Source organism: Pseudorasbora parva, chromosome 18 (assembly GCF_024679245.1).
Source record: "Pseudorasbora parva isolate DD20220531a chromosome 18, ASM2467924v1, whole genome shotgun sequence".
NCBI lineage: Eukaryota > Metazoa > Chordata > Actinopteri > Cypriniformes > Gobionidae > Pseudorasbora > Pseudorasbora parva.
Window position 1 is genome coordinate 15,589,299 of NC_090189.1, and position 24,199 is coordinate 15,613,497.

General features: G+C 38.2%; 1 protein-coding gene across 3 annotated transcripts in view; it reads left to right on the plus strand.

Moving 5' to 3' along the window:
• Positions 1-5,546: 5,546 nt before the first annotated feature.
• The window catches only part of ptpra (protein tyrosine phosphatase receptor type A), a 29,092-nt gene continuing 10,439 nt past the window's right edge, over positions 5,547-24,199 (plus strand). The window contains exons 1-18 of one of the 3 annotated variants that reach the window (XM_067422704.1): positions 5,547-5,596; positions 5,808-5,895; positions 8,028-8,426; positions 8,568-8,585; positions 10,239-10,323; positions 10,602-10,675; positions 11,058-11,194; positions 11,833-11,923; positions 12,100-12,176; positions 12,737-12,773; positions 12,862-12,959; positions 13,161-13,280; positions 15,035-15,201; positions 15,411-15,546; positions 15,633-15,782; positions 15,903-15,996; positions 18,857-18,933; positions 21,548-21,682. In XM_067422704.1, coding sequence (XP_067278805.1) covers positions 5,576-5,596; positions 5,808-5,895; positions 8,028-8,426; positions 8,568-8,585; positions 10,239-10,323; positions 10,602-10,675; positions 11,058-11,194; positions 11,833-11,923; positions 12,100-12,176; positions 12,737-12,773; positions 12,862-12,959; positions 13,161-13,280; positions 15,035-15,201; positions 15,411-15,546; positions 15,633-15,782; positions 15,903-15,996; positions 18,857-18,933; positions 21,548-21,682 — 2,004 coding nt within the window. In that variant the 5' untranslated portion in view covers positions 5,547-5,575. The remainder of the gene's footprint in view (positions 5,597-5,807; positions 5,896-8,027; positions 8,427-8,567; positions 8,586-10,238; positions 10,324-10,601; positions 10,676-11,057; positions 11,195-11,832; positions 11,924-12,099; positions 12,177-12,736; positions 12,774-12,861; positions 12,960-13,160; positions 13,281-15,034; positions 15,202-15,410; positions 15,547-15,632; positions 15,783-15,902; positions 15,997-18,856; positions 18,934-21,547; positions 21,683-24,199) is intronic. The other 2 variants (XM_067422705.1, XM_067422706.1) reach the window with 2 other exon arrangements.

A 24,199-nucleotide genomic window follows, 5' to 3' on the forward strand; every position in this document is an offset into this window, starting at 1 on the left:
ATATTCTGCACACACCCAAGTCTGTGTTTTGGTTTGCCTGGAGAACGTGAGACTGCTGCAGGCTTGTCCTTTAGGAACAAGCCTCTTGGTGGAGCTGGAGACAGGCCATTTGTGCGCTTAAAAATAAATGATGTCAGATCTCTGAGGAAAACCCTATTATGGGTGTCATCTATTAGAGGTGCGCCATTTCCTCTGAAAGTCGTTAAGATGATTACCAGGCCTGACTCATCAGTCCTGAAACAAGCGGATGGACAGCTTGCATATGTATTTGAGTGATTTGACTGAAAGTAAAATTATGCAATAGCTTTGGCACATTTCCTAAATACTGTTTTGCTTTCCGCGATGTGTTAGTTAGGTGAGGGTGTGGCGCCTTTTGGGCTGAATGACGGATCTGGCAGGGAATCAGACAGACGGCGAAGGAAGGAAGGAAGCAATGTGCTCTCTCGGGTTTACGGCTTTCCTGCCAACTCCAGAAAGAGAGATGGGAACAGATAGAGCCCGACGATTAATGTATAGAGTTAGAGAGGAGAGACGAGACCATCTGTCCCTCCCATCTGAAGGATTTCTGCGGGCTCAGCCAAAAACAGCTCGAATCGTTTCAGATTTGCCCTCCACCTGAAGAATGCTCAGTCATGTGCATGTTTAGCCTTTAAACAAATTATATTTGACAAGGAGCTTCTAGAATTTGTGTGGTTGGCAGTAGAATAACGGGCGTTGTGGCGAGGCTGATTTGATTAAATTGTCAGAGATGGATGTCACTGTGAGTGTATCTTCTTTGTATGGACATGGTCAGCTGTTTGCGGGACCTAACTGCGAATTTCCATCCGAATTATCGCTGGAGGGACACCGATTAACATGTAGCCATTCATAGCACAAAATTAGCTAAGGCAGCATGACGAAGTGAAACGATATCCAACAAATAAAGACACTGTTTGGGAAAACTTGCTGCCACAATTCTATCACATTATGAGTGGTTGCCAGGGCGTTACTTGCTTCATGGTTGCATTAGAATGATTTCTGAAGGATTATGTGATGTTGAAGACTGGCGTAATGGCTGTTTTTTTACCAAATAAATGCAGCCTTGTTGAGCATAAGAGACTTCTTTAAGAGACTAAAAGTCGACTCTAAATGTGGTATGTTTATAGAATTTCTTTCTCTGTTAAGATTTGTAGTTAGCATTACTTAATGCAGGAGAAGTGCTTCAAGTGAGAAAAAATGCCGGTACTCACCCCAGGATGTTGTATGGTATGATTAAAAAAACATGTAATATATTGTTTGTATACTAGGGTAGACATAGACTGGGTAAACCCAGCTTAATCTGCTGCCGATTTGATTTCGCCCGGCAACTCAGTCTGTAAACCTGTACATTCATTTCTACTGCTTCTGTTACACTTGAGGGAACCAATCACAGACTGGCTTATCCACTGGCGTGCTATTGGCGGGTTTAACACGTTGACAGATAGAGAAACAATGGGTCGTTGCCTGTTGATCCTTCACGCCTCTTGTGATCTGACTAGTTGAAGGACTATCCAGTTGCGTACAGAGTCATTTGAATTATGCTCATTTATCACGCCTCTTGTGCAGTAGAAAATGCAGATAAGACTCCCCAAACCAAAGTTCAATTTTAAATTGAGCTTGGTCTGGTGATAGCTAGACAAGTAGGCAGGAACAATACATAAAATTGGTTTTACACTAGCTATCAGGCCAATCCTTTAATATCGGTTTAATTTAAAATCATTTTAACTAACCAGATCATATTCATTATTCATTTAGAATATAGATAAGCCTTATATTACTGTAATTGTCTAAATTGTCTAGAATCTGCCCTATATTAAACCATTCCTTTTTTGTTTTTTGAACCCAAATCTATCAATTTGCCACTTCAAAGTGACATCAAAAACACAAATCCCGCTACTCTAAGGCAATAAATGTCACAATCAGCTTCTGGGTCATTATTAAATAGAACAAAATAACTACATGATGTTTCTCTGTCATTTGCTCTGATAAGCATTTTAAGAGTGCTTGTAAAAAATATTTTCATGATTTATCGCAAGTTTTTACAAATCTTTTATAAAATCAGCTTAGGTTCACACACGTTCAGATAACATAATAGTTTGAGTTTCTGTTGAATAAACTAATCTTTTTCTTTGCATCAACTAAATTTTTTGTTTACCGGTATATGAACTTATAATTTCAAGGCAGCCAGGTTAGGCTACTTACTTACCTTTAGTTCAACCAATAAATTATTGTGTTTTTAATATTTAATGTTGATATGTTTTAATCCAAAAATACATTTTCAAATAAAAATGACAACATGTCTTCATGTTAAGTTTTCGATGGAGGAAAACAATAGAATGATTAAGAGTGAATGGAGTGAAAACTTTACACTGAATGGGGAATACACTTTGTATCGCTCCCACATCATATTATGAAAATGGCATTTATGAACTGCATATGCAGATATCATGACGATCTGTCGATAAACACGCACAACATTTTGACACTGGTGTGTACGGAAGATCACTCTGAATAGCTCTGACTAAAAGAGGGAATAGCCAAAGTCTGTTGCTGGTTTCTTTGAGCTTCGGGGCTGAGTAGAAAAGGGTATCTGGTACTGACATGTGAGAAGTGCCGGTACGCAAGAAAAAGTGAGGGCCCGCTACAGCTTAAAATATAGAAGTGCCGGTCCTGAGTACTGGTGCGTACTGGCTTACTTCAAGCACTAAGCAGGGATGTCCAAACCCGGTCCTGGAGTATAGCTTCAACTTGACTCAAAACACCTGATTGGACATGTAGGATTGGACACCCTTGACTTAGTCCTCAACAAGGAATCAAACATGTGGCACAAGTTATACAACAAAAACTGTCTACATGACACTGTTCAACTAAAAACGGAAAACTTTTTATGCATTTTGGCCGTTGATTTACATGACAACAGCGTTTTGGGGGCCTGAAAAAATCAACTTTTTAAAAACCCGTTTCAAAGTGCAAATTTTTTAAAACAATACTGTTATTGTCTCCGTGTAAACTACAAAAATGCGAATTTGTGACCTTTGATTTGTGATCTGTGCATTTGGAATTATTCACATATTCTGACTTTCCAACGATGTGTAACACATGGAAATCTGATTTGGAGAAGTTGTGGCCATTTGAATGTAGGCATCGAGATAAAACAGCCTCTAACGTTTGTGCAGTTCTCACCTGTTATCACCTGCTGGGAGTGACAGTAGGGCTCTACGGAAAAATTGGACCGCATACTAGTAATAATAAAGGATAGCAGATGCAATCATTACCATCTAAAAGCCCATTATAGTAATGGGGACTTTTAGCAAGTGATACGACGCAAACTACTACAATTAAAATGACAGTTAATAACAATAGGTAGGTATGGGAAGGTCTAAACATGAGATACATGTTCTTAGAATGAACACAATACAACAAACTTTGGTTTTTATGGAAACTCACCCCATAAAAAACAGAAAAGTATTCTTTCAAATCTTGTTGCCTCTAATGAAATAAGTCGTTCGGGCACACTTTCTGTTTGCCGGGGTCGTCTTTGTGGATGGCCGGCTCTAGAGACGATCTGAGCGACGATGAAAGCGACAAAATGTACACTTTTAAATATACCAATACTGCTATCTTAAACACGGAGAGGCTTCTTCGTGATTTCAACTAACAGATTCTGCAAAAAAACAACAATCACATATTTTGAAAATAAAATGCTTCTTTCTCATTTAGCTCGAAAGTAGAGCTGCCGACTTGTGTCCCTGGTTCCCGTGACGGGTCACATTTGTGAAAATGGTGACGTTATGCACATGCTGAGCCAGAGAGAGCGGTTATCCTGCATAGATTCTACCACACAGTATCATTATTTATTATATCATTATATCGTTATCTGCGTTATTCAAATTACCACCATAATCATCTTATTTTTTTATTTGTGTCATTTCTAAGGGTTTTGTGTTATATAGAGTAAATAGAGTAATGTTTGACTAGTGAGTAGAATCTGTACATCTTAGTCATGTAAAATACCTTTAATATTTAGTATTAAGATCAGTACTAATAGTGTAGCAAGCACCACACATGAGTAGTAAATATATGATGGTAAGGATTAAATGCTTCATTAACTGAAAACGCGTATATATTAAATATTAATTATACATATTTCCTGACACATACTGTATAAAATCTTTATTGTCCTAGGGCCAGAAATACAAATCTGAACTACTGACCCCATTAGGCCGGCACACAAAACTCTTATTGTTCAACCCTGCAAGAGGGTAAGCAAACAACACAATTTTCATTTTTTGGGTGAGCTATTACCACAAAAAAGGTTTCTTTATGTAAAGTCAGCGCAGTGTCATTTAACAAATTGTGGCGTAGTTATTAAAATTCTCATGTAAGCAGCTCAAACTGACTCTCTTGGGCGATTACTGGGTGGGGCCTGCTGATGTTTTGGATGTCGTTGCTAAGAGGCCAGTGGAATCTGATTGAGCCGTCTGAGGAGAAGCAGTACCACAGATGCTCTTGCTTGATGGGTGGCAGACAGGCTGGATTATTTCATGCTCTGACCCTTTAGATTGGCAGTAGGATTATCACGGTTTAGTCAGTGAGACACCATTGAGATTACAGCACAGGTTAGCTATCCTCAGGCTCTTGGATTCAGATGCTTTGATTAAAATTTTCGCTCCTCACATCAAACCATCTCGCAACTAAGAGCTTAATCCCCTCGGACCAAATCCGCAGGCAATCTGTTGGATGAATAAAGACACTTGGATGTTGTCCGTCTAGTATCTGTTGCTCTTGTCTCGATGGCTGGCCATGTGCAGCACATTTGGAGTTGTAAGAGAGAGGGATATTCTTCCAAATTTCCATAATGAATCTATTTCAGTAATTTATTTAATTTCAGTTTATTTCTTTTGAGAAAGAGAGGTTGTTTTCATGAATTTGAAAACCCAGTCTAATCAGAACGTGTCACATTTATGGCATGAGCTTCAAATCTCTGCTTGTGTTAGTCTGAGAGCAATGACTCATTTTCCGTCTCAATACAGAAGCTGTGTGCACATTTATCAATGAGGTTTTATTGATTTTATTTATGGCAGCTGTTTTGTCACAATGATAAAAAAATCAGTAGTTGATGATACCAATACTAGTCAAATTTCACTTCAATATAAATTTTAATATTACAAAAAAATAAGTGTTTATTGTCTTGTTTTTTTATTTTGTCGTATTTTATTAATTAAATGTCATATTATGACAGACATTTTTAAATTATGAGATTAACCTGAAGTTGACTTTCTATCTATGTCATAATTATTTGCTTGTCATATTTTGACTTTTTAACTCATAATAATGACTTGGCATATGTTTTTTGTCATTATTATGATTTACTAAAGCATGATTTTTCTTTTATCAACCAAGTTTCCTCAAGTAAAAATATTTTTTTGACATTCCTACGTGAGCGATGTTATAAATGTACAATATTATAGATGCGAATGTTAATGTACGACAACGATTTGCCAATCTTGTTTTCTTTTTGTCATCTACAGGAGAACATTGTGCGAATGAGTGAGTGATGCAGGTTGCGTTTCTTCAGGTAAGTCTCTTCACTCCACCTCCATCAGAACAGCCTGTACCAAACTTTATGAATTAATTTGATCATTGGCAAGCGCAGGAATTCCCATTATGAAGATCCCTGCCAAAACATCTCTATTGTGCCATTAATGTGAGAATTTGTGAAGTAGTACTCATTTATGACATTGAAACATATCATAGATTGCTTTTGGCTTGTGTGTACTCTGTTTCAGGGCAGTATGGGTGTGTATCCCCTGCTCCTGCTACTCTATGTGGCCTTTGTGGCCCTCGTCACGGGCCAGACTCTCCCTGACCCTTCAGGTAAGGCACTTTTTTTAAACGCAATAGCTTTGCAGTCGCATTTCCTCCATTAGAAACAACAAACTAATTATCCTTAGAAGGCCTTGTTATTTTTTGGTGATGATGCATTTCCTGCAGAGTCACTTTTACCCCAGATTGATCTTGACTTATGAGTTAAAACTTTCTGTAAGTTGTCATCTTATTAAATTTAGATAAATTGTATTTCATCTGGAATATTCATATCAGTTATTTATACAGAAAGTAAAAAAAAAAAAACTGCTTTAAAGTCCATGAAATTGAACTTTTGCTATTTATCAATATAAACCAACAATACAAAAATCATTTGGAATTTGGAGGCCCAGAAAATTATTCAGGAATTGCCTGGAGGATAGAGCATTTTCTCACACCTTAGTGTTCATTGTTAGCATTGAGATGCCAAACTTCCCAAACATTCATTACTTTTCAAAGGTTTGTGGTTGGTAAGATTTTTGAAAGAAGTTCGATATGCTCACCAAGGTGTCATTTATTTGATCAAAAATACAATAATATTGTGAAATCTTATTACTGTTTAAAATATCTGTTTCTGTTTTAGTTTACACTATATTGCCCAAAGTATTGGGACACCCCTCCAAATCATTGAATTCAGGTGTTCAGCAGTTTGGCAATAATAGGATAATGGTACTTGCCTGACTGCATTGTGCCATGTCTAAAGTTTTGTGGAGGGTGGATTATGGTATGGGGTTGTTTTTCAGGGGTTGGGCTTGGCCCCTTAGTTCCAGTAAAAGGAACTCTTAATGCTTTAGCATACCAAGACATTTTGGACAATTTCATGCTCCCAGCTTTTCGGGAACAGTTTGGGGATGGCCCTTCCCCACAAAACTTTTGGGTTGAATAAAAGTGGAGACTGCGAGCCAGGCTTTCTTATCCAACATCAGTGCCTCACAAATGCACTTCTAGAAGAATGGTCAAAAATTCCCACAAACACAGCTGAAGCTGTTAGAGCTGCAAAGGGTGGGCCAACTCCACATTAAACCCTAAAGATTAAGAATGGGATGTCATTAAAGGGGTACTTCAGCACTTGGAAGATGAATCTGTATTTAAACTGGGTCATCAATGTAGTAGAAATGTGAAATTATTTTTGAATTTGGTGCCTTCTAGACTGAGAAAAGACAGAAAATGAATTTTTGTCTCATGGGAATGAAAAACTACAATTCCCAGAATGCTTCGCTGCCCCGTGAGGCCATTCCCAAAGCCACCAACTTGATTACTGTGACTGATTTGGAGAAGACACTACATTTAAAAACTGAACATGTCTGTTCAATATAATGAGTGAGTCACCGCGCGAGTATCCCAGCACTGAGCACTAACTGCAGGAGTGAAAAAAATGAGCTGATGAGGTCTCGTGATGAGAGCTGAGGTAATCGCGACTACACTCGCGGCATACATTCACAATGCGAGTTCAGTCTGGCGCGTTTCAGTTCATGCCTTTGCAAGCTTAATTTTAATAGAATTTAATTTGAAGTTAAAATGTGCAGGTTCAAAACATGCGGAAATGGCTCCCTCTGCTGGCTGTAGTCTTTAGCCTTTGGCCAAACATTCCTCCTATGATGCAAATATCAATGTCAATTTGCGTCATAGGAGGAATTTTTCCAGAAATAAAATGCATAAATCTCTTGTCTCAGGGGGATATGAGGGGGGAAAGCACAATCATTTGAATATACTCCAGGGTTTCTACTGATACAAAGCCATATGCTAATCGCTGAAGTAACCCTTTAAAGTTCATGTGCATGTAAAGGCAGATATCCCAAAACGTTTAGCAATATAGTGTATTTTAAAATGTAATTTTTCCTGTCATTTATTTTATTATCTAGTCCAGAAATCATTCTGATATGTGGATTTGCTGCTCAAGAAACATTTCTTATCATCACATCATGTTTTTTTGCTTAATATTTTTGTTTAACCCATGATACATATTTTATTTTCAGGACTCATTGATTAATAGAATGTTGAATGTCCTTGCTGAATAAAACTATTCATTTCTTTCAAATAAAATCTTACTAACCTCAAACTTTTGAATGGTAGTGTACAATTTAGCATTAATGGTCTATGAAAGTCTGTTATGTGAATATGTATTTTATTGCACCTTTTTTTAGGTGCAGTCCTGACCACCAAACCTACAGATCCTCCCTCCACGTCACCCTTCATCGCAGTCACCCAGGCGCCCCCATCAGCCACCCCATCTAAGGCACTGTCACCTGAACTTGTTGCAACAACGGGATTAAAAGACTCTGAGGACATGGTGACCCCGGAGATTCCCACAGCCCCTCCTGTCGTCCCCCCTCCAACTGTGCTCGTACCCACCGAAGCACCACCTGCCCCCCCAACCCCATCTGCCACGTCCCCATCCCTCACCACCATCAAGACTACTGTTTTGAGTACAGCAGAGATCCCTACACCTGATCTGACATCCACTCAGTCCTCTTCAGGGCCCGAGACAGCCACTTCTTTTGCCTTTACGGATGCCACCACAGCTGACGTCAGCAAGCCTCCAGGTACATTTTGCATTTTTGTTAATTTTGTAAAATGAACTGTTTTTTTTCCAGCTATTTGCAAATAACTGCATTTACTCTTACTATTTTACTTACTATTTATGTCATTCTCTAATCTATTGCTGTTGTTTTTCTTGTGTAAAGAAGATAAGGATGGGCAAGGTAAGTTTCCGTTAACAACTATTTTATTTTTCACTGACATTTTGCTTGCAGAATGAAGCTTTTTCTATAGTTTATTAGTAACCATCTATTATGCAACCTGTTAGGAGTAGCTTATACATTTATCAGTCAAAAGTTTAAAAACAATCGACAATTGGTCTACCTACCAAAATGGGTTTTTAAATAGCTATTGCTCATATATAAAGGAGCAGAGTAGCCGATGGTCAGTATAATCCCAATATATTGTCTATATCACAGTTCAAGTAATGTATGTAAGATTGTGGCCAAAACTGGTACTGCAATCACTTCAAATGACTGTAGAGCGGTGTATCCCCTCTCCCCCTCCCTTTGACTCGAGGTTGCCAGATAGGGGCCCCAGGAACGTTTGTAGCTGCAGCTGTGGTAATTAGAGCAGAGCTGGCAACCCGGATGCAAAAACACTACTGACTTTGTGATTGGTAGATAGGTGGAGGATGGAGCCAAACACAACATGTCCACATCAACATCAGTTGAGGGCTGCAACAGCAACTTTTAAATGACAATATCCTGGCCGGACTACTGTTGTCAGTAATATAAATATTTGAAATTAACATTATTTATTAAAGGGTTAGTTCACCCCAAAATGAAATTGATGTCATTAATGACTCACCCTAATGTCGTTCCACATCCGTTAATCTTCGAAACACAGTTTAAGATATTTTATATTTAGTCCGAGAGCGTTTGGAAGTGTATCCACACTATACTGTATAAAAATGATTTTTTTTTGCACACTATACTGTACAGAAAGGATTTTTAGACCAAAATGTATTTTTGATGCTTCAAGAGATTCTAAATTAACCAACTGCTGTCTCATATGGACTACTTTGATGATGTTTTTATTTCCTTTCTGGACATGGACAGTATAGTGTGCATACACTTCCATACGCTCTCGGACTAAATATAATATCTTGTGTAAAAAAACTGTGTTCCGAAAATGAACGGAGATCTTACGGGTGTGGAACAACATTAGGGTGTAATTAATGACATCAATTTCATTTTTGGGTGAACTAACCCTTTAAAGTCTAGTGACATATAAGGGCCATTTTACGATTAACTAAATACATTTCTTACACAGTTCCTTTTAATTTAAAATAAAATATGCACAATATTTTTGCTTTTTTTAATATGATAAAAGAAGAAAAAATACAACATATTTTACATACTATTAGCTAAAATAATTTAAAATAAACAATTATATTACTATTGACATTGTTTGATACTTGTATACAGTACTATTTAAAAATGTATTTTTATTTTATATTATTACTATTATTGTTAAGTGTTTTCTATTGTAATATAGTTTAAAATTGCTATTTATTCCTGTTATGGCAAAGCTAAAAATATAGTTGTTCCAATCCTGTATGAATTTCTATTGAAGCCAATGGCTACCGTTAACTTTGTTGTCCATATTCTTCAAAATTTCATCTTCTGTGTTCAGCAGAAGAAAGAAAATCATATAGATATGGAACAACAGAGTGAGTAAATGATGATTCAGATTTTTGCGTGAACTATTCCTTTAATATTAGCATCGTCATTTTTGTTCCTGGGTGGCTAATACTTTTAAAACGATTTTAGATTTGTAACTGCATTTCAACAACTCATTTTGTCTCAACTCAGATGACACAGCGATCATGGCGGTGATGGTTGCCCTGTCCTCTCTGCTGGTCATTGTCTTTATCATCATCGTCCTGTACATGCTCAGGTGAGTCCCAGTTTTCAGAAACTTTCAGCTGTCTGTACACTACAAAAAGTGCTCGTAGCATAGATTCAAGCTTAAAAAACCAAGCATAAAAGCAAAGTTATAACTTACACGCAGTAAAAGAACCAGTGCACGCATGCATAATCATAATAGAACAGATGAGAAGTGTTCAGAAAGCTCCATTCATTAGGAAACCCACATTGTCAGCAGGGGGGGCATGTGGCTGAATTGTACTGTTACCATGGTAATGATTGGCTTTTTGTTCTGCTCCGTTGTGGCAGGTTTAAGAAGTACAAGCAGGCAGGGAGCCACTCCAATTCCTTCCGCCTGACCAATGGCAGAGCTGACGACACAGGTAGGAATTAGAGATTGTGTGTGTGTTTCTGTGACTGTTCTTTACAATGTTTGTCTTTTAAAGTAACAAATATATGAAGGTTACCATACCTTATATATATTGAGTTGGATGCACTACTAGTGTCAACTTTTATTTGACATCTTTATTAAGTGATTTGATTGAAGCACAGTTTACCTTCAATTGTACTGTGTTGCCCCCTGTTGGTTGTCCTGTACACAACATGGATAAAGGACAAACTGCAAGTCATTCTTAAAATATTTTATTGTGAGAAAAAAAACTCCTTTTGTTTTGTCTTTAACATTAATGTAAATATTTAATATATTTATATTTCTTTCTCCTCTCCATTTTACTTTCCCGCTCCTTACGCCTCCTCTCCTCGCAGAACTTCAGAGTGTGCCACTATTGGCTCGCTCTCCTAGCACCAACAGGAAGTACCCGCCCCTTCCTGTCGACAAGCTTGAAGAGGAGATGAACCGCAGAATGGCCGATGACAATAAACTCTTCCGGGAAGAATTTAACGTAGGTGCACAAACACACACAAGGCCGTGCTCCTATTTAGCAATTGGTCTGATTGGTATTTTTACCATCTTTGGAATGACCCAAAAAAGGCATCCGATGCTGGATTCACATGCTATCAGAATTATCATAAATTGTATGATGTATTATGTTTCCTAGTTAAAAATTAGACATGAATGCAACCTCATTTTGATACCCAAGTTCCTGAGTTGGGCATGCCTTAAACTTTAAAGATGGCAGAGGGCAGAACAATTGCTGCTGTGTCTGGTATTCTTTATTCGTTTATTCCACAACAGTTGCATCGCCTCGTCTTGTCTACTAAAATACTAAATATCATTTTGGCTGTAATGTCTATTCTAGATCTTTGGCTTTAAGATCATCCGGTAACACTTTACCATATGGGTTCATTAGTTAACTCCTTTACTTATATGAACTAACAATGAACAATACTTCTACAGCATATATTAATCTTAGTTAATGTTAATTTCAACATTTTCTAATACATTATCAGTTTCAGTACAGCTTGAAACGCAAAAGAGTGCTTTAATCTAACTTGTTTATATCTGTACCGCCTATTAGATGGACCTTGTCAATGTTTTCGGCCTACTTGAACTGTAGGATTGGTCTCTTTTTTTCTGCAGGCATTGCCTGTATGTCCCATTCAAGCCTCATGTGATGCTGCCTCGAAGGAGGAGAATAAGGAGAAGAACAGATATGTCAACATCCTGCCCTGTAAGGCTTTCCCACAACTTATCTCCAAACCAGAGCTGATAAAGCATGCTTTTACCAGAATATCAAGGCCTACAAAGAAGTTCCTTATGTGAAAATGGCTGTTATAAATGAGACAGTGTTATGAGACTTATAATTTCCTTTCGTAATCTATTTGTCATGTTCAAATTTTTTCTCAGATGATCATTCTAGGGTGCATTTGACCTCACTGGAGGGTGTTCCTGACTCAGACTACATCAACGCTTCCTACATAAATGTAAGACATTTGTCTTAATAAATAAAATCCATAAAACATAACATTTACAAGTAAATTCAAGCAGTTTTATTATAATCGTATTTATATACTGATATGGTATTTATTAATATTTTGAATTATCTTTAAATTTTAATGTTTATTTTTAGCTGCAGTCATTTTTACTAGTTTTGTTTATTATTTGTTTAGCTTCAATTTATTTATTTTTCAGTTTTAGTCATTTTAGAACTTCAACTTATTTAATTTAGTTACGAAAGCATTCAAATTTAAGTTTACATTTTTAATCTAATATTTATATTTTATTGTATACAAATTCCAATTACTAAAAAGCATTTTAATAATTTTCGTTTTGGAATTTAGTCATCACAACATTGTAATATACATTTTGAAATGATACATTTTGAAATGTTACATTTCATTTGGACACTATTTTTAAGTTGTTAGTGTTTTCAAAGATTAAGTGAGTGTTTGATGGAAAGTCATCTAACTGTAAAAATAGGGGGAATGAGCATGCATGCTTAAATCCTTACTAAGAATCTTTTTCACATTCAAATGTTTTTCAGGGATACCAGGAGAAAAACAAGTTCATTGCTGCACAAGGTAAACAAATGGTTTCGGTGACTTTCATAAATATTCTTGACACAATTATGAATGAACAAAAAGCTAAACTAAAGATTTCTTATTGCAGGACCAAAAGAGGAAACGGTCAATGACTTCTGGAGGATGATCTGGGAACAGAACACTGCCACCATCGTCATGGTAACCAATCTGAAAGAAAGGAAGGAGGTAAATGCCACAAGGAATCTATCAGATGTAGTCTGGTGTCAAAGAGGAGTAAGCTGATCTTTGATTTTATAGCCTCGGCTCTTATCGCGGTCTCACATAATGGGTTTAGAGTGCAATTTTGAGAAAGATGGCCATTAATAAAGATGAATTATCACCGCTGTGATGATGATGATTATGATATACTGTTCTTCATATCTGCAGTGTAAATGTGCTCAGTACTGGCCAGACCAGGGATGCTGGACCTACGGAAATATCCGCGTGTCAGTGGAGGACATGATGATTCTGGTTGACTATACTATCCGCAAGTTCTGCATTCAGCAGGTAGGACTCTCAGAAGTTTCCCTGCCTGGTTACAATCATTACCGATTTATCGAACAGGATGATCAATTGGTTGACATTGTAATTTTGAAATGTATTAAAACTGGTTAATTTAGCCAATTAAAAGAAGTGCTAGCTCCGTCTTGTGTCAAAATATTAGGGTTCCCACTCATTTTGGAAAACCAGGAAAATTGATGAAAAAATGTCCAGTCCTGGAAAACACATGTAAAATTAGAGAAAGTGTCAAATGTCCTGGAGAAGCTTTTTTTTTTTTTTTTAAGTTCTTCGGTTTTTCAGAGTACAAAGAGTGTATCACTGGGCCAAACATTTGCTAGTTGGAGAAAGTGCGATATTCAGGAAGGCTGAGTTTTAAATTGAATTTTGAATGATGTTTAGTCTAGCAAATGTTATTAACTGCTCAAATGTATGCAGTGAATGTTAACTGGTATGCAGCTACCTAATCACATAATTTTGATATAAACTTTCAATTGTGAATTATAAAGTCAGAATTGCATTTAATAAAGTCAGATTTGTGAGATATAAACTCACAACTGTATGTTATAAAGTCAGATTTGCTAGATATAAACTTTCAATTGTGTTTTATGAAGTCAGAATTGCGAGATATAAACTTTATCACAATTTTGAGTTTATATATTGCAATTCTGACTTTATAAGTCCCAATTGCGATTTCATATTACAATTATGTAACTTGCAATTGCAAAGGAAAAAGTCACAATTGCCTTCTCTTTTCTTTGTATTCTGTGGTGTAAACAAGTTTCCATAGTCACAATGTATGATTAAGAGCTCATATTAAAAATAGTTTTTAATGTTTTTATAGTTAAGTGGCAATAAACTGTAACACAGTGTTACTTTGGTCATGAGCCACCTTGCCCCCTATAAGATATAAGATTATAACACTTAGAGATAGTTCACCCAAAAATGGAAATTTGATTTTTATCTGCCTACCTCCTGGGCATTCAAGTTGTAGGCGTGTTTGTTTTGTCAGTTGAACACAAATGAAGATTTTTAACTCAAACCGTTGCAGTGTGCCAGTAAAATAATGCGGTTCAAGGGGATGTAATTCTATGAGAGTAAAAAAAAAACATGCACATACAACTTCAAATTAAACCCTGCAGCTTGTGACCACACATTGAGGTCTTAAGACACAAAACGATCGGTTTGAGAAACCGAACAATATTTATATAATTTATTTTACCTCAAGTACAACCCTATGTACAACAGCCATCACTGCACGCCATCACTTTTGCTGGGTGAGGTCAAATGACACAATATGGTGTATCTCAAAGGCATACAAGCGGCGGAAGTGATGTCTATCGTGTATCGTATCATGTAATTTGACCTCATCCAGCGAAAGGGATGGCGTGCTCACGGCTGTTGGATAGAGTGTTGTATTTGAGGTATAAAAAAATTATAAGTACTGTTTGGTTCCTCAAAAAAAACGATGGTTTTGTGTCTTAAGACGTCATTGTGTCATCACGAGCCGCAGGGTTTAATTTGAAGTTGTTTGTGCATGTTTTTTTTTTACACTCATAGAATTACACCCCATTGACATGCATTATCTTGAATGTCCTGGGCATAAACAGATAAACATAACAGTTTCATTTTTGGGTGAACTATCCTATTAAAAAGGTCTATTCTTGTTACCTGTAAAGAGAGAAGGTTGTCATTACAAGAAATATAGTTGAGGTTTTGTTTGGTGAAGGATAACATTGAAAAACTCTTCTGTGTGTGTTTAGGTGGGTGATCTGTCTGGTAAGAAGCCCCAGAGGCTGGTCACACAGTTTCACTTCACCAGCTGGCCTGATTTCGGGGTTCCTTTCACTCCCATTGGCATGCTGAAGTTCCTAAAAAAGGTCAAGACCTGCAACCCTCAGTATGCTGGACCCATAGTGGTTCACTGCAGGTAAGGAGCTTCATTATCTTCAAACTATCAATATCTTAATATTACTCTATTTTTTATCAAATAAATGCAGCCTTGGTGAGCACAAGAGTCTTCTTTCACAGGCATTCAAAAATCTTCTTTAAAAATTTCTAACTACTCTATGTGAGCAGGTTTTTTCCGTTTGCAAGGTAAGTGATGTCCATGAACTGATTCTCGTCTGTTCATCTCAGTGCGGGTGTGGGCAGAACGGGGACCTTCATTGTGATCGATGCTATGCTGGACATGATGGGTGCAGAGAGAAAGGTCGACGTCTTCGGATTTGTCACACGAATCAGAGCCCAGCGCTGCCAGATGGTGCAGACTGATGTAAGCTCATCGCAAAATTTCCCATTAATAAAGTTATCTCGAGGAATGTCTCAAACGAATGTCCCCCCATCTCTTTCTCCCTACAGATGCAGTATGTGTTTATATTCCAAGCTTTGCTAGAGCACTACCTGTACGGAGACACAGAATTAGAAGTTACATCTCTGGAGTCTCACCTGTCTAAACTCTACGCTCCGTTACCTGGAGCTGGCTGTGGAGGCATGGAGGCGGAGTTTAAGGTGGCACAAACAGTTTGTATTCTTTATTTCTTTCTTACGCTCTGCATATTTAGGAATTATATTGCTCTGGTACCGTGTTTTTTTTCTGTTTTTTTATCTGTTTTTATCTTTATCTTTTAGAAACTTACCTCCATTAAAATCCAGAATGACAAGATGAGGACAGGGAACCTGCCTGCCAACATGAAGAAAAATCGTGTTTTGCAAATCATTCCATGTGAGTTGTGTATCCATATTTTATAACCAGATTTTGATTTGGGGAAATAACTTCAAAACTAAACTACCATTCATAAGTTTGGGTCAGTGATTTATTTATTTATTTTTTATGAAGCAAGGATGCCTTAAAATATGTGCATATTAAAAGTATGAAACATAAGAAAATAACTGACAGTTAAGACATTTTATAATGATTTCTATTTCATATCAATTCCGTTGTTTTGAGCTTCCTATTTTTTCAAAGAACCATAAATAAGTATCGCCTCTTCTACAAAATATAAACTCGATTCCAAAAAAAAGTTGGGACATTGTACAAATTGTGAATAAAAACAGAATGCAATGATTCAAATTTCAATATTTTATTCCGAATACAACATAGATGACATATCAAATGTTTAAATGAGAAACTTTAATTTAAAGGGAAAAATAAGTTGATTTCATGGCATCAACCCTTCTCAAAAAATATACTTGTCACATTCTTGTCTAATACAGGCTTCTAGTTGCTCAACTGTCATTGGTCTTCTTTGTTGCATCTTTCTCTTTATGATGCGTCAAATGTTTTCTATGGGTGAAAGATCTGGACTGCAGGCTGGCCATTTCAACCCTGATCCTTCTTCTACGCAGTCATGATGTTGTACATTTACAGTTACATTTATGCATTTGGCAGACGCTTTTATCCAAAGCGATTTACATTGCATTCAATTCTTTCTTTCCCTGGGAATCGAACCCATGACCTTGGCGATGCTAGCGCCATGCTCTACTGTTTGAGCTATAGGAAAGCAATATATGTTGTAATTGATACAGTATATGGTCTGCAGTGTTTCCCACACATAGACTCATTTGTGGCGGTCCGTCACAGAATCAACACCGGCCGCCACCTCATTCATTCATTTTTCACGCTATTTAAAAGACGCACGCAGCGTATTCGTTCAGCTGCATTTCCTTAGCTCTATCGCGTGACTCACTTACTTTTTGTTTTTGATACAAAACAAAGTCTAAGCTTTGCATTTAAAAAAAAGTTTTAATACGAAATTCATACAACAAATAGCCTTTGGCGCACTTAGTGTGGCATAACAGTTAAAACCAGAGCTGTTGAATAACAGAGCTGAGACTTGCGTTCATCTCGCGGTCACGTGATCACGGCGCTCTCAATAGTTCTAAACAAACCAGCGCGGTGTCAACACATTTTAATAGACAACAGCTTCACTGTACAGGTATTTGCAGCAATTTTTGGTAAACAGTACAGTATAGTGTACAATGATTATTACATCAACCGCATTTGCAGTAGCATTTTAAAAAAGAGAGTGATGGAGATGCAACATTATTAATATTATATGTAAATATGTTATGCTCTTCTTGTAATTAGCCCTGAAGTATTCCTTACTATCATTCATATGTGACCGTACACCTCAACTATTTTTCAATTAAATAAATGTCATTAAATAAACTATATTTTAGTTTAGTAATATTTATTGAATATTTTGAGGAGACACTGCCACTCTGAGAGGCTCTTTTTATACCCAATCCTGTTGCCAATTGACCTAATCAGTTGTAAATTGGTCCTCCAGCTGTTCCTAATATGTACATTTAACTTTTCCGGCCTCTTATTGCTATCTTTCCCAACTTTTGTTGGAATGTGTAGCTCTCATGAAATCCAAAATAAGCCAATATTTGGCATCACATTGCAAAATGCCTTACTTTCAACATTTGATATATCAATTATTTTCTATTGGAAATAAAATATAAGTTTATGTTTGTAAATTTTTGCATTCCTTTTTTATTCACAATTTGTACAGTGTCCCAACTTTTTTGGAATCGGGTTTGTATTAAAGGGATAGTTAACCCCAAAATTTAAATTGTATGTTTTTCTGCTTACCCTCAGGGCATCCAAGATGTAGGTGTGTTTGTTTCTTCAGTAGAACTCGTCTAATACATGTCAATGGGGTCAAATTAGAATTAGACCCCATTGACATGCATTATACGAGCACCAGTTTGAGTTAAAAATGTTAATTTGTGTTCTACTGAAGAAACAAACACACCTACATATTGGATGCCCTGGGGGTAAGCAGATAAAGCTCCTGCTGCCCTGTATCTCACTCTCTCATTGGCTGTCAGTGTAAATTTCAGTCAGAACGCAGTTCACACAGTAGTAGGAGTTTGAATCGCCGACAGGTTCAGATATTTAGCATGCCAAATATCTCATGGGCGTCAGCGACTCGTCGGCAGATTCTCTCTGATCGCGTCTTTGATTATTCACACAGCGTGATTGTCACTTGCGTGCACGAGCACCGATTTGCCTATGATCTCGGGCATTTGTCGGCGATTTCACAAAACCTGTCGGCGACTCAAAATTGGGGCAAAAATCGGGCATTGTGAACTAGGCTTAAGCAGCACAACTGTTTTTAACATTGATAATAAATCAGAAATGTTTCTTGACTAATAAATCAGCATATTATAATGATTTCTAAAGGATCATGTGACATTGAAGACTGAAGTATTGCTAAAAATTCAGCTTTGCATCACAGGAATACATACACTTATTTAAAATGGTAATATTTCACAGTAGTACAGTTTAAGAAAAAGAAAAAAGTATTTCTGATGCCATGATGAGCATTAAAAAATCCCAAACGTCTTCCTGATCCTAAACTTTTGAATGGTAGTGCAGTTGTTTCTAACATGCTCTTTGCTGGAGAAAAAAATTCACAGAGTTGCCTAGTTTATACTTTATATTATCCAATTACATTATACGTATCTTCATACTTTTATCTTTTTATATGTTACCTGTGGCAGTGATTTGAGGTGTCCATTTATCAGTATGTGCCTTCCTGTGTTTCATTCTGAACCTTTGCTGTTTCATCTAGATGAGTTTAACAGAGTGATCATCCCTGTAAAACGAGGGGAGGAGAACACAGACTACATCAACGCCTCTTTTATAGACGTGAGTAAAACCCGTCTGACTTCAGCCAGCGTTTACTCTCATCTAACCGAAATACCGCTCAGTGAACCCTGAAGGTAATGCTACAATATTCTACGCTCTGTTGAGAAACCACACAGCGTGCTTTTTTCTTTTTGGGTGTAGTTTAGAAACATTTTTGAGTCATGAAGTTATATGGATGCATGTACTGAGATAGGCAGCCTGGACAAACTCAGTGGGGATTCTATACTAAAGTGTATCCGTAATAAAAGCTCTATTAAAATCTTTTTTTTTTTTAAATCTTAAGAGTTTCTTGAGTGGCTACCTGTGTAGACATTTTCCAAATCAATCACTTATGAAGTTCTATGATGATGAGGAAGACAGCAGCTTAAGCAAGCAGTAGGGAGGAAGACGCTTTAGTGTGTTTTTGGCCAGATCTCCAGTGAGAGTGGGGCAGCTCTGTTTTGGCTGAAAGCCCTTTCATTCCCTCTTTCTTTTGTGTGACTGAAGCCCTTTAGCAAGGTAATCAACAGGAAAACCTCACCAGTTCTGCTACATTTAAAACCCAAGTTGCTTTGCAATCTGAAAGATAACTATAATGATGAACAAAAGCCTGTTTTTTGTCATTAGTATTGTGCCTTGCTGCATGTGTCCACTTGCACGAATAAATCTGCTCGGTACCACCCAAAGAGTGCTGGAGATCTAAATTATGCAGTGTTCTGGTGTATGAATGCTTTTAATATATTGTTACTACAGACATCATATAAACAACTGTTTAAAAAATTGGGGTCAGTAGTTTTTTTTTTTAATGTTCAGCAAGTACACATTAAATCAGGGGTGTCCAATCCTGCTCCTGGAGGGCCACTGTCCTGTAGAGTTTAGCTCCAACCGTAATGAAACACACCTGGACAAGCTAATCAAGGTCTTACCAGGCGTACTAGAAACTTCCAACAGATGTGTTGAGCCAAGCTGGAACTAAACTCTGCAGGACAGCGGCCCTCTAGGACCGAGTTTGGACAACCCTGCATTAAATTGATCACAAGTGAAGAATAGGCCAATTAGTTTGGTGTTATTGAACTTCTTGCCTTTCTAGTTCACGCTGGATTTTGTCCTCTGCATACAAGCTTAAGAAAGCCTGAACCTTGTCGTCATACCATTGGCCGTTTTTTTTAAACTTCATTGTTGATTCGAATAGCAAACAACTCTTACTGCATGCACTGCGACAGACTTTTAAAAATGTTGGAAGTTACATCCCCAAAAGTTGTAGCCTGACAAAGCCAGACCCACATCAAGATGTTTGGTCTGGAAGATCACCATTGACAGGGCTCAATCCGAGGGGCGGGATAAACGGTTGTCTTTCAAACTCCCTCTGCACGCGATAGGATAGCGCTACCACCAACCAGAGCAACGAAGGTGAAGCAGAGCTTGTTGATAGATTAAACATTCACCGTATCTGGTCGGCTAAACTCCGAACACATCTTCCCTTTTTAAGAATGACTTCAGTGCCGTTCTTTGTTCTTTTCTCAGAGAAAAGCTTAACTCCAAGTCTTCTAGAATCGCAGTCAAAGCTGATTTGAAAGACCGCCGGCGTTCGCCAGTTTCTGTGTTTACTAGAAGCACGCAAACGCAACTCGGCCGTCATCATTATGGCCCCGCCCGCCGACTCTATGCACGATGTGATTGGCCCGTCCAGAGTGAGGGGAATACAGCTCAGAAGGGTATTGAGAGTTCCTAGACGACACTTGCGGGCAGATTAAATTTGCTGCCACTAGGGTGCGTCTAGATTTCTAGGCTACAAAAGTTGCTGAATTTTAAAAAAGTACTACCCCGTTAGTAGGGACATTCTGATGGGAAAGTTTTTACCCGAAACTTCATTTTGACCCTAGTCCCTATGGTCTAAACACACCGATGCTGCATTCCACTCCACTTTAAGAAACGCACTTGCAAAATTCCCTAAGCACTTTTTGAAGTGCGTTCCACTTTGTGAAGTGGACAAGGGAAGTTTATATGGACAGACCCTTGTTCCCTCGATTTTGACCGAGTGAGCGAATCTACTTCATATGTACACTTCCAAACACATCCATATACATATAGAATGCTGTATTAAACAATTTCGTAAAGAAAAAATAATAATAATAATAATAATAAATCAACTCCATAGTGGATTCCAAGTGATCAAGGGCCTAGGGCGTTCCAGTTCAGTCCATTGCAAAGTTTCCGCCAATAGTTGACACTCATGCAACGTAAGCAATGACGCACATCCGAGTGAACGAGACGGAGGGAAGTTTGTGAGTGAAGGGCATGATAAAAACGAACTGGAACGCAGCACGAGTACCACCCTAAAGTCCCTAGTTCCTGACATGGCTTTAGAATGATTTCTGAAGGATCATGTGACCGTAAGGGCTAGAGTATGGATGCTGAAAATTCAGCTTTTGCCATCACAGGAATATATTTTACCTTAATATTAAATATTTCACAATTGTCACTGTTTTACTGTATTTTTTTGATCAAACAAATTGTAGCCTTGCTGAGCATAACTCTTTGAAAACCATTTTTTTTCCAACCCCAAACTTTTGAACAGTAATGTATATCCATGATTTGTGCATGAGATATACCTAGTGTGTGTGTGTGAATGCAGGGTTATCGGCAAAAGGACTCGTACATGGCATGTCAGGGGCCCCTGCAGCACACCATCGAGGACTTCTGGAGAATGATCTGGGAGTGGAGGAGCTGCTCTATCGTTATGTTGACCGAGTTGGAGGAGAGAGGACAGGTAAGTTCACCTGCTTCCTGACTTTATGTTTGTGGCATCTGTGACATACTAGGTTTGTTTATTTTTGTGATTTAGCCTTGACATTGCTAAAGGGATAGTTCACCCAAAAATTTAAAGATTTACTTCAAGCCATCCTAGATGTATACGAATTTCTTCTTTCAGACAAATACAATCAGAGTTATGTTAAAAAATCTCATTACTCTTCCAAGCATTATAATGGCAGTGAATAGAGGAGGATATTTGAAGTCCAAAAAAGTGCATCCATCCATCATGAAATATTACCACGCAACTCACAGGGGGTTGTTAAAGGCCTTCTGAAACAAAGTGATGGGTTTTTGTTTGAAAATTATCCAAATTTAAAACTATAAACTAAAATATCTAGCTTGAGGGTGAGTAAATCATGGGATCATTTAATTTTTGAGGGTGAACTATCCCTTTAATACGGTGGCCCAGTAGTGCAGCCATACTAAATTAAACCACAACACAACAAAATCGCCACAACACAACAGAATTAAACCACAACGCATAGAAATCGCCACAGCACAACGGAAACGAGGCACAACACGACGGAAACGATCCACAACACAACGAAATCACCACAACACAACGGAAACAATCCACAACACAACGAAATAACCACAACACGACGGAAACGATCCACAACACAACGAAATCACCACAACACGACAGAAACGATCCACAACACAACAAAATCGCCACAACACGACAGAAACGATCCACAACACAACGAAATCACCACAACTCAACGGAAACAAGGCACAACACAACGGAAACAAGGCACAACACAACGGAAACAATCCACAACACAACGAAATCACCACAACACGACGGAAACGATCCACAACACAACGAAATCACCACAACACAACGGAAACGATCCACAACACAACGAAATCACCACAACACGACAGAAACGATCCACAACACAACGAAATCATCACAACACAACGGAAACAATCCACAACACAACGAAATCACCTCAGCACAACGGAAACAATCCACAACACAACGAAATCGCCACAGCACAACGGAAACAATCCACAACACAACGAAATCACCACAGCACAACGGAAACAATCCACAACACAACGAAATCGCCACAACACGACAGAAACGATCCACAACACAACAAAATTGCCACAACACGACAGAAACGATCCACAACACAACGAAATCGCCACAACGGAAACGATCCACAACACAACGAAATCGCCACAACAAAATCGCCATCAACACAACGTAATCGCCACAACACAACGAAATCGCCACAACGAAATCGCCACAACACAACGGAAACGATCCACAACACAACAAAATCGCCACATCACGATGGAAATTAGCCACAACACAACGAAATCGCCACAACACAACGGAAACGATCCACAACATAACGAAATCACCACAACACGACGGAAATGATCCACAACACAACGAAATCACCACAACACGACAGAAACGATCCACAACACAACAAAATCGCCACAACACGACAGAAACGATCCACAACACAACGAAATCACCACAACTCAACGGAAACAAGGCACAACACAACGGAAACAAGGCACAACACAACGGAAACAATCCACAACACAACGAAATCACCACAACACGACGGAAACGATCCACAACACAACGAAATCACCACAACACAACGGAAACGATCCACAACACAACGAAATCACCACAACACGACAGAAACGATCCACAACACAACGAAATCATCACAACACAACGGAAACAATCCACAACACAACGAAATCACCTCAGCACAACGGAAACAATCCACAACACAACGAAATCGCCACAGCACAACGGAAACAATCCACAACACAACGAAATCACCACAGCACAACGGAAACAATCCACAACACAACGAAATCGCCACAACACGACAGAAACGATCCACAACACAACAAAATTGCCACAACACGACAGAAACGATCCACAACACAACGAAATCGCCACAACGGAAACGATCCACAACACAACGAAATCGCCACAACAAAATCGCCATCAACACAACGTAATCGCCACAACACAACGAAATCGCCACAACGAAATCGCCACAACACAACGGAAACGATCCACAACACAACAAAATCGCCACATCACGATGGAAATTAGCCACAACACAACGAAATCGCCACAACACAACGGAAACGATCCACAACATAACGAAATCACCACAACACGACGGAAATGATCCACAACACAACGAAATCAACACACCACAGAACGAAATCGCCACAACACAACGAAATCACCACAACACAACAAAATAGCCACAACACAACGAAATCACCACAACTCAACAAAATCACCACAACACAATGGAAATGCTCCTGACCATGATTGCATGCCCGTCGCTTTCAGAGCACATAAAGAAGCTGCGGTGGCCGACACAGGACAAAAATGCCATTTTTCTGCTGAGAGCAGAGAGTGACTAGCGCTCTGTAGAGAACATTGTTCTACTACTGTAGAAACATAAAGGCACAA